Here is a 10,529-nt window from a genome sequence, read left to right as displayed (position 1 = left end):
AAACTAATGACGGATCTCAGTAAAGGGGGCAATTTTGGAGGAAACTAGCCCAAAGCAAAGTGCTGTGAATTGAGTGCTCTATCACTGACCCAAGGGAGCTGTGCTTATAGTTGAATGTTTTGCCATTCTTTCTAACCAGGCTCCATGAGACAGCTACTCCAAAAAGCTTTACCACATTTTGGCAGGGGCTATGATGTATGGCATTATGCCATAAACTGTGAGAGTTTGACTGACAGATTGAGATGTTGAATTTCCTGAAGATGGCACCCCATACTGTGCGACTGAAAGAGCAGTGTAAGAAAATCTGACAGTGAAAAAACTAGAGAGGAGGACAGATGGAATGATATAAGATGGAGCTCATGAACAGTCCAACTAAAAGGTTTCTCAACCCAATCCAACTTATTTTGAAAGGGTATTATAACTCTTAACCGATATCCTTTTCATAACAGGTTAGGTCAATGATTTAGATTTCAACCATTGACAACCCTAACTAGGAGGCACTATTTCTGGTCTACCAAATCCTAGTCCGACTAGAGCTCTGATGTTATTACAGCTACTGGCGGCACAAAGTCTTTGTTGATTACTTTCCATTATACTTCCAAATGAACGAAGAAGAATTCAAACCAAAAATGATGATAAATAGATATAGCCCTAACTTCACCAGTAAACATGTCCACTCCTAAAAAAATCGCCTACCACTGCCAAGAATAACATATAATAAATATATGTAACAATAGCCACAATTGTAAAACATCAAAAGGAACCACAAACATCATGAGTGTATATTTAACAAAATTCTGACAAAATTTTGTACACCTCAAAATGATGTTTCAGAATGATACTGTCCTGCCAAGTGATTTGTCCAGCATCAGATTCTTGGAGCTGTGAAAGGAAGAGTTTCAATGCAGAGATTTGAGTTTGATTAAAATTAACTTTTAAATAAAAGGACAAGTAAATCCAACACAGTATCAAGAAACCTACCTCCACCAATAGTCGCTTCGGGTAGCCTTTCAATTGAATATCTATGCATGGTGATATACATGATAGGCACACCAGGGATCTGGCCACCAACAACAAAATTTGTTAGAAAATATATGGGTAATCTCAGTACCCATATAGGATTCTACAAATTTCTTAAATGGGAATTAAACCATAAGCAAAGTATGAGATTTATGCAACTGTTCAATAGAGCTTCATCCCAGTGTAGTCAAAAAGTAAACTAGCTGGCCAGATGAATTAGGTTCAACCAGAAAAAAACCTTCTTCAATCCCAAAATATAAAAAACAGGGACAAGTTGAGAAACCAGAGGCCTGGCTGGTTTCAATGGTTCAACCACTGAACTGTTAAATCAGCAGGATCAATCAGATGTTCCTCTCGTCAGTTTTGGTTTTTGAAATAGCATGCTTGGAATTAAAGAGGAGCTCCCTCAGTTTTCTATGCAACAGTGGGGAGATCAGATCAGTTCCGCTTCCTTGAAGAAACAAGGGCTGCATCCTGCCTCCCTCTATATTCAATAAAGACATGGACAGGGTCCCACCCCTGTCCCTCTCTATTTTTTATTTTTATTTTTTTTTGGGGGGGGTGTTATTTTTTATTTAAGACATGATAATGGTTCAAACATCAGTTAAACCTGGATGATCTGGTTCAACTGGAACATTCCAGTTTGATGGCCACTCCAGTTTTGAAAAACATTGTTTCATTTCAATCAATAACTTGCAAAGAAATTATGAACGTTTATCAGAGCAACTCAACAACATATCCAGTCATCTTGACAATTTCTCATTAGAGTAAACTTATAGTAGATAAAATAAATATGGGTAAAACTCAACTAGAACTATATACCAGGCGAGACTTTCAATTATTTCCATAGAAAATGCGAAGCAAGAAAGTCAGTCCTTACCTTGCGAATCCTTCGCTTCAAGTCTCTATCACATGTAGCAACAATGTAGCACTTATGCTGTCAACGAAATTAGTCATTTTTAGTCTTGCAGAATAAAGTCATAGCAGAAAAGCCCAATATGGTTAACTCATTGTAAATACAGGATTCTCTCCAAAATAATACAAAAATAAATGAAAATGTTTGTAATTAGATCAGAATTGATAAATAAGAAAAAGGATGGGGCTCAGACTCACCTGATATGAATAAAAATTAATAACTGCCATCAAATTCACTAATCCTAAGACCTAATATTGGGGGGAAATGAAATAACTACATTAAAAACTATTGATACCTGCGTGACCCTATCAACAATGCAGTCATCAGCATATGTCCCCTTGTGCGTGCATGGCAATCTCTCAAATCGAGGATCTTTGGCAATCCTTTAACAAGAACAGGAACAAAGTCATGCTTATATATTAACTCCATTATTAAACGAAGACAAATTACGGGAAGCATAAAAACTACAACAATACAAGAAACATGAAAACAACAAATGGCATAAAAGAAGATACCTCAAAGCAACTCGATACTTCTGACCCAACTTCTCAAGCTCTGCCATAACACAGTCCGTGATGCAAGGAGTGCCTTCATTCCCAAATGTTTAAAATGGTTAGCTATAAAAAAAGACTAAAATCAACTGTAAATAGCTAAAGTAATCAAATCATTAGCTAACTCACATTTGGCATACAGGCAATCCATCATCCCTTTCTCCAAATCCAGCTGCATAAGTTATAGCAATTAGTAAAGCATATGTGATCAATATAGTGCAACACAATGAAAGGTATCTAAGCTCCCTTCTTTTCTCATTATAATAGTTCTACTCATCCATGGAGTTAGTTAAACTCAATAAGGAATAAACAACTTAAAGTAGATCCATGAAGGAGACTTCATTAGCTTGAAAGTAACACAGAAACGTTTCTCAAAATTGAATCAGGATTTTGGCAGGAAAGCTTCACTTTGAAAGTCATACAGTCTCCACAGATACATACCTTATTTTGGATAGAAAAATTTATGAAGTTGGTATCTACTATGACCCTGTAAGGTGGCCCAAGGGCCATATTATACTTGAAGAAAAGGGCTGAAGAGACATTTGGTCTGTACTTAAACAACATAAAAAGGACAGAGAAATGTTAGACAAAATAAATCAAGAAAACAAAACAAAAGGGTGATAGATGTAATTCAATTTACTTACACATTTCGAGGGAGTTTCTCCTTGGCAAGATCCTTCTTATTAGGATTTAAAACATCTTGCTTATACCTACAAATGAGAAAAAGTAGAGAAAACATTGAAAATGTTTTGAGGAAATACAAAAGGCAGATGGTCCTGAAAGATGGCTCCTTACTGTCGAAGGGTTTTGGAGCTGACAAGCTTTTTCATTGCGGCAAATTTAGGGCCCTTCTTAGCTTTTCCCATTTCTAAAAAACCTCGAGGACTGTCAATTAGAAAACAAATTAACAAGATTAAAAATAACATAAAAGGCACTCTTGGCCCTTGAAAGAAACAAAATATAGACAAAGACATCATTTTTCCTTTTCTTTTATTGTGAAGTTGTAAGATTAAGAGGGATAAAGAGAGAAGAAAGAGATGGGAAGCAGCCAAAGAAGGGCTGCGTTAGAATCAGTCTCGAAACTTGAGATTGACCCCCTTTATCATTTCGCTTAAGTTGATTTACACTAAAAGGACAATGCCCCTAAGTACGGAAAACCTTATATCTCACTCAATACATATCAGAATTCAATGAGAATTGAAACATAAATACATGATAAGTAGTCTAACTTGCTGGAAACATATGACATTCATATGAGATGATGAAATGACCAAAAAACCCTGTACCAGTATTCTAAAATTTACCTTATTCTCTGATCCTAGAAATAAAAAAAAGACCCTTTTGATCTGATTCTCTGTTCGAGAAACTATCTGTAAAATCAGTAACTCAATAACCTAGAACAAAAGCAAGAAGAGAAAAGAACTAAAGTGACCTAGAAATATTAGTTACAAACTAAAGTATGAAATTACAATTTGGACAGGAAAAATGAATAAAATATGAACTCATGTAGCTCGTTCACAGCAAGCAGTTGATTATCAGTGTTATGAGTTTTAGGCCACTAACACAGAAAGAATACCTAATATAGTAATAATTAATTAATCACCCTTAAAGCTCACGGTAATGAATATTTAAGCTTGACTATTTAAAAAAAGCAATGATTATTTAAGCTGGACCATGCTTCCAAAAAGAACTTACACTACACTTCCAGATGTCTTCTCTCCGAAAAACTTCCATAACACATAGAATAAAACGCCTTATACGATAATATATAAAGACAGAGCAGGAGTAGAGAAAGTTTAAGCAACAGAAAATCGATCACTATCTGGTCCAGTGATGCATGCCGGCTTTGAATGCTATTAAGTAGCAAAGAATAAAAGAAGTAAATAAAATAAAATAAAACCAGTCTCCCCTAACACTCTCTTTTCTACTGTATGAAAATATTGAACCTCAAATACCAAGCAGCTTATTTATTTGTTCAAGCACCTACTAAAAGGAGCCTATTTAAATTCAAACATAACTGAATAGAGGCAAAAGAGAACGTACCTTTTTGGAAAACCGTGATCCGGTCCTTCAACAATGAAAGCAACCTAAAGAAACGAGTGGTCAGACAAACGATAAAGGAGACAGGAAGAAAGAGAGCGAAGAAGAAAGAGGAAAAGGATGCATCCAGCAGCAAATATGCGGCAGGATAGCTCAATTGAAGAAATAGAGTTACCGTACAGAGAAGGATCACCGGAGCTCCGGTTATCGATTTATTCTCCGATCTTTGCACTTAGCCGATGAGGATGAGAGAGCGTCGAGTCTCCGAAAGAGAGAAGAAGAAGAAATAGTAGGAGAGACGATTGGGAGAAGGGTGCACGCGGTTATACGGAGATAAACGGAGATATCCTACTATAAGACGCGGACGAGAAGCTCTAAGAACAATAGTTCATTAGTTTTTTCACCAATATTTTTATTATATTATTATTTTTATTTTTATATTTAAACTCTCCATGGTGGCTCTGGAAGAAATTGAAAATACATTTTAGTAGAAATAAGTTTCTAGGGACTATTAGTGTCTCATTTTTTTGTAAACATTTTTCTAATTGAAAATTCTTATTAAAAACTTCATATAATTTTCTAAGTAAGATTTTCCTACCAAGATAGCCTAAAAAACCATATCGAAATTTTTTGAATAAGTATTTGATAATTGATGATGTAATACTTTTCGCATGAGGCAATTTTCATAGCAATTTTGTGTTTGATATTTTATTTGATTAAAAAATTATCGATAAATATAGTAATATATTATATTGATTATTAATTTTTATTTATTTCCCTAAAAGAGGCAATAAGAGGTCCATTTAATTTTCCTGAGAAAATTTTAAAATATTTTTGTAATTTTCTAATAAGTCACTAATAGTAATAGGATTTTATTTAAAGGTTTTTTTGGAAATATGTATCATAGGAAAAACATTTCTAGTTTTTTGTAGAATATAAATTTTCAACTAGGGGTACTAAAGAAGGCATATTTATGGCCAGATTAAAAAATTACAAAAAAATTTAGACAACATTTGAAGTAAAAAAGATTAATATTGGCGCTTTCTAATCCATTATTGAAATTCAATCATGAACCTCCCCTATCATTATTTTTTTTAAAATGTATGCATAATTTTATATATAATTTATTTGACGTATATTTTATATAGAGTATTAAACGTAGGTTAAGCTCGAACTCGAACTCGAACTCGAACTCGGTTAAAATTATTAGACTCGAGTTCGATTACAATTTTAGGTTCGAGGTTAGGGTTGGTCGAGCTCGAGTTCAAAATATTTAAATCAAACTCGACTTGAACAAGGTTTGGACTCAGCTGGATTTGATGTCACCCTTATGCCCAATTTTAAATAGAGGTCATTCCCAAATTTATGTAAAATGTATGCATAAAGTTATATACAGTTTATTTGACTTGTATTTTTGAAAAATTTTAAATGTATGTTGGAGCATGAACTCGAAACTTGTATTTTTTGAAAAGTTTAAAATGAATGTTGAAGCTCAAGCTCGGTTAAAATTATTAGACTCGAGCTAGATAATAATTTTAGGCTCGAGCTCGAGTTCAAAATATTTAAATCAAGATCGACTCGAACATAGGCCGGTTTAGCCTCAGCTCAGCTCGATGCCACCCTAGTGAGAGGGTAGGGGATCTTTCTCGGATAGAGAAACTGCATTAGGTGATTTTAGATGGAGAGATGCTCCCTCGATGATAATTTATTTATTTTCGATCAACTTGTCGTAAAACCTAACTGACCCCGTCCATTCGAACTCAATCACCTTATTTGATCAATTTTTACAACATTATGTGTCATATTTATTGTCCTTGTTAGGTATGATCATCTTGGGTACATTGATTGTACTAAATCCAGTTCAACGAAAACTCTCACGACAAATCTCTCTCCAAATTCAAACCTCTCATCTTGGCTCAAATTCTCACATATGGGGTAAGGAATGATTTTGATAATCAATTCATTAGTAAAAAACCTTCGTCTGCTTTTGAATTGTCAAAACAATAACTTTATGTAAGAGTACAAGCCCCAAGGGAGAGTTAGGAATTTTTTTATAGGAAATAATAGTGTTTTTCCTTGGAGATGGAAAATTCTTATACTAAATTTCATCAATTTATAATATTTTGTACATTGATGACTCCAGACTTGGCCACAGAACCGAACTCTTCCCTTTGTGTTTATCCTAATCTTTTCGGATTAATGTATTTATTTTTTTATTTTAAATTATATAAATATCACTCTTAATTAACGTAAAGACAGCGGTTTTAATTCAGAATCTCATAAGGCCTATTCAATGGGACTTCCTTCTCCGATATGTACCCAATCAGAAAAGGATCGTGGGCTGTCATGGGATCAGCCGTGCGAAGATATATTTTTTTAGTCCTGAATAGAAAATTGATATTGCACCGGCGAAGGTGAAAAAGATGACATGCGAATCAATCATATCACGCGCCAATGAATCTTCTCCGCTGGCAAAGACCGGCTGCTTCGTAGAAACTACTCACAGACTGGTCGCATTTTCTAGTTTAGAGTTATCCCCTCTGGCTGACAAATGCTGATATCTCGGTCGCCCGTATTTTTGTCCTCGTTTCACTCTGGTGCTCCCTTTTCGATTCCACCGGCTATTCAAAAAAAAAAAAATGTTCAACTCATAATAAAGCACTGCCCTTCTGTTCTGCCATACGTACTGGTCTTCTGCAGGATCTAATTTCCTGAATTTCATCTTTGTTTATTTTTCGCCCAAACCTCTCAAGCAACTACTCCAGAAGAAAGGTAATTTTTTTTGTTATGAGTGCCATGATTTTCTTAATTTTTTAACTCGGTCAGAGGTAGAATAGTTTAGTTGATGGCAGATGTTAAGGTGCGGGCGTAGAAGGCATCCAGGGGCTGTCGTCTTTAGGGTATAAGAAGTCTTCCATTCATCTTCAGCTCTCCCCCAGCTAAACAGACGAGAAGAAAATGGATTCCATCAACTCCTTCAAAGGTTACGATAAGGTGAACAAGGAAGATCTGGCCTTCCGCCGGAAGTCCTGTAAGCGTTATGCCATCATCGGCGCCTCAGTGGTCGTTCTTCTGGTGATAATCATCGGAGCCGTCGTCGGAACGAGGCTTAATAGCGGCGGCCGTAGCAATTCCGACCAGTCACCTACTTCAACATCTCCGTCAACTTCGATCAAGGCCGTCTGTGGTGTCACCCAGTACCAGGACGTATGCGTATCGAGCTTGTCTTCAGTGGAGAGCTCCGACAAGGGGGATCCAGAGCAGCTCTTCAAACTGTCAATGAAAGTCGCAGTGGACGAGCTCACCAGGATTTCCTCCATTCCCCAAACCCTCAAGACCAAAGCCAACGCCAAGATGGTCCGAGACGCGCTCGGCGACTGCGAAATCTTGATTGAAGATGCAATCGATCAACTCAATTCATCAATGGCGTTATTCTCGCCGGGGTCCGAGGATGGGAAGATTCTGTCCAAGAGAAAAATTAACGACCTCCGGACGTGGCTCAGCGCGGCGTTGACCGACCACGAGACATGCCTCGACGGACTGGGAGACGTCTCGGCCGAAATGCGGAACATAATGTCTTCCTACATCAAAAACTCCACCCAATTCACAAGCAACAGCTTGGCCATAGCGACAAAAATAATCTCCATTCTAGAAGAGCTCGACATTTCCCTTCACCGCAAGCTTCTGAGTACCACATGGTTGTCGGGGAAGTACCGACGATTGCTTCAAGCAGAGCAGCCGGAGGCTAACGTGACCGTCGCCCAGGACGGGAGCGGGAATTTTACGACTATAAAAGCAGCGGTGGAGGCGGTGCCGCGGAAGAGCAAGAGCAGATTCGTAATTCATATAAAAGCGGGAACCTACAAGGAAAACGTGATCGTGGACAAGACCAAGTGGAACGTGGTGATGATGGGAGATGGCCAGGAAACGACGATCATCTCCGGCAGCCTGAACAAAGTCGACGGCACCCCGACATTCGACTCCGGGACTGTTAGTAAGTAGCAAGTCTTGCCTTTTCCTGTTTCCACTGATACATTTTTTATAAAAATATGTTACCGTACTTGTTTGCGCGATATATGGCGACAGCTTTTGCCCGATAAATCTGTTCACAACCATTGTCATACATGTTAACGCGTTCCCACATCAAGATCTCGATTGGTGATTAGTGGAACTAGCCTAGGAGTGTCCGATAAGTTTAGCTTTAATTAAAATTATTGTTTGTTAATGATAATTATCATTGATTCCTGGTCGCCGGATTTCACGCCACTAGCATAAAATTTCGAATAAGAACAGAGTTCTAACATGATCGACGTGATGACACATGCATGAGAGTGAGAGAATCTAGATTCGCGTCGCGTCATCAACCTCCAAACAAATCGCGAAATAAGAAAACTTGCTTCACCCATGTCCCCTTAGTTCCATGTCACATCTGCTGCTTGGTTGACCTTCCATGAATAATGTAGCAGAATATTGTGGAGTTGTTATTGATCGAGTCTAGACCCTCACCAAATCAGCAACCTTAATGTTTCTCTATGGATTTGATAACAGTTGCGGCCGGAAAGGGGTTCATGGCGCGGGATATCAGCTTCGTTAACAATGCGGGACCGGCAAAACACCAGGCGGTGGCCTTTAGATCCAGCTCCGACCAGTCCGTCTTCTATCGTTGCACCTTCGATGCCTTCCAAGACACTCTCTACGTCCATTCCCACCGACAATTCTACCGGGACTGCACCATCAGGGGCACCGTCGATTTCATCTTCGGCAACGCCGCCGTCGTCTTCCAGAGTTGCCTCATTCAGCCCAAGGAGCCCGGCGAGAGCCAGAAGAACACCATCACCGCCCAAGGAAAAGTGGACGCCAATCAGAACACTGGCATCTCCATTCAGGGCTGCACTCTTTCGCCTTATGAGAAAGTGACGGCGCCCACCTACCTAGGCAGGCCGTGGAAGGACTACTCTACGACGCTCATCATGCAGTCCACCATCGATTCCGTAGTGGACCACTCCGGATGGTTGTCCTGGATGGAGAACACTCTGCCCCCAGACACCATCAACTATGCGGAGTACAGTAATCAGGGACCTGGTTCAGGTGTCGAAAGTAGAGTGAAATGGGCTGGGTACAAGCCGGCGATCAGTAAAGAGGAAGCACGCAAGTTCACTGTAGACCCCTTCATACAAGGGAGCGACTGGCTACCCAATTATGGGGTCGTCTATGGAGCCACTCTGTGATATCACTCGTATAACGACCGCGGAACGGTGGAAGAAAAAAAAATATTTGTTTTACTTGCACTTGGCTAAATTTAACCAAAATGCTGTTTAGGTTCTCATTTGAAACGATACTTCTGGATAATAATTCAACCTCATTCCAGCTTAGGGCGGGCTTCCTCTAACACGAAGTTGTTCATATAGCAAAAGATTTGGGCTAACATGATCAAAGACTGCTAAATGGGGGCATCGTGAAACCTCTATTGTGCCTTCCCTTGACAAATTTACAACGTTTCTAACCTCAATTTCGACCAATAATTCTGTTTCTCCCTGTTTTAATGTGTTATATCAGTTTAATAGCGGGAGAGCCGATGTTTGACATCAAGTGGCTGTAGTTTAGTGGTGAGAATTCCACGTTGTGGCCGTGGAGACCTGGGCTCGAATCCCAGCAGCCACATTTGATTTATTTTTAATTTTTCCTCTATGCATTAGATAAAGCAGGTTAGTCAATATAATATGGCCAAAAACAGACTAAACCGTAGAAATATATGCCCACATACGATTATTAGAAACATATACATGTCCGACAGGCTAACAGCAATTTTAGTTTTAGATAAATACTATATTTTAATGTCTGCTCAAGCAAAAAGTGTCGGCAGGGCATTTGGTCTAGTGGTATGATTCTCGCTTAGGGTGCGAGAGGTCCCGAGTTCAATTCTCGGAATGCCCCATATTTGTAGTTGTTTTTTTAATTTTTTTTATATATATAATGGAAACAAGCCGAAAAGGGGACCGTTC

The 10,529-nt window shown here is 38.5% G+C and overlaps 2 protein-coding genes and 2 non-coding genes across 5 annotated transcripts; 3 read left to right on the top strand and 1 right to left on the bottom strand.

Moving 5' to 3' along the window:
• Positions 1–699: 699 nt before the first annotated feature.
• On the bottom strand, positions 700–4,817 carry LOC137956920 (uncharacterized). Of its 2 annotated transcripts, none has more exons than XM_068804589.1 (11): positions 4,703–4,817; positions 4,531–4,574; positions 3,283–3,372; positions 3,132–3,197; positions 2,929–3,034; positions 2,617–2,659; positions 2,452–2,524; positions 2,232–2,319; positions 1,901–1,957; positions 982–1,060; positions 700–882 (listed from the first exon to the last, which is right to left on the bottom strand). In XM_068804589.1, the coding sequence occupies exons 3-11, from the start codon at positions 3,351–3,353 to the stop codon at positions 869–871; spliced, it is 597 nt and encodes a 198-aa protein (XP_068660690.1). In that variant the 5' UTR covers positions 3,354–3,372; positions 4,531–4,574; positions 4,703–4,817; the 3' UTR covers positions 700–868. The 2 variants fall into 2 exon arrangements, with proteins under 2 accessions (XP_068660690.1, XP_068660689.1); XM_068804588.1 differs by having other exon boundaries at positions 4,708–4,817.
• Positions 4,818–7,485: 2,668 nt separating this feature from the next.
• On the top strand, positions 7,486–9,755 carry LOC137956009 (pectinesterase 1). Its single transcript, XM_068803287.1, has 2 exons — positions 7,486–8,521; positions 9,076–9,755. The coding sequence occupies exons 1-2, from the start codon at positions 7,486–7,488 to the stop codon at positions 9,753–9,755; spliced, it is 1,716 nt and encodes a 571-aa protein (XP_068659388.1).
• Positions 9,756–10,116: 361 nt separating this feature from the next.
• On the top strand, positions 10,117–10,188 carry TRNAH-GUG (transfer RNA histidin (anticodon GUG)). The gene has a single exon. It is a non-coding gene; the product is annotated as a tRNA-His (tRNA).
• Positions 10,189–10,389: 201 nt separating this feature from the next.
• TRNAP-AGG (transfer RNA proline (anticodon AGG)) lies at positions 10,390–10,461 on the top strand. Its single transcript has one exon. It is a non-coding gene; the product is annotated as a tRNA-Pro (tRNA).
• Positions 10,462–10,529: the final 68 nt, after the last annotated feature.

The sequence above is a fragment of the Aristolochia californica genome, unplaced genomic scaffold (genome assembly GCF_029961685.1).
Source record: "Aristolochia californica isolate CCGP_79_NKW_82.1479 unplaced genomic scaffold, dmAriCali1.0.hap1 SCAF_2, whole genome shotgun sequence".
NCBI classification, from domain to species: Eukaryota; Viridiplantae; Streptophyta; class Magnoliopsida; order Piperales; family Aristolochiaceae; genus Aristolochia; species Aristolochia californica.
The sequence above is the reverse complement of the archived record's forward strand: the minus strand, read 5'-3'. Positions and strand labels throughout refer to the sequence as shown.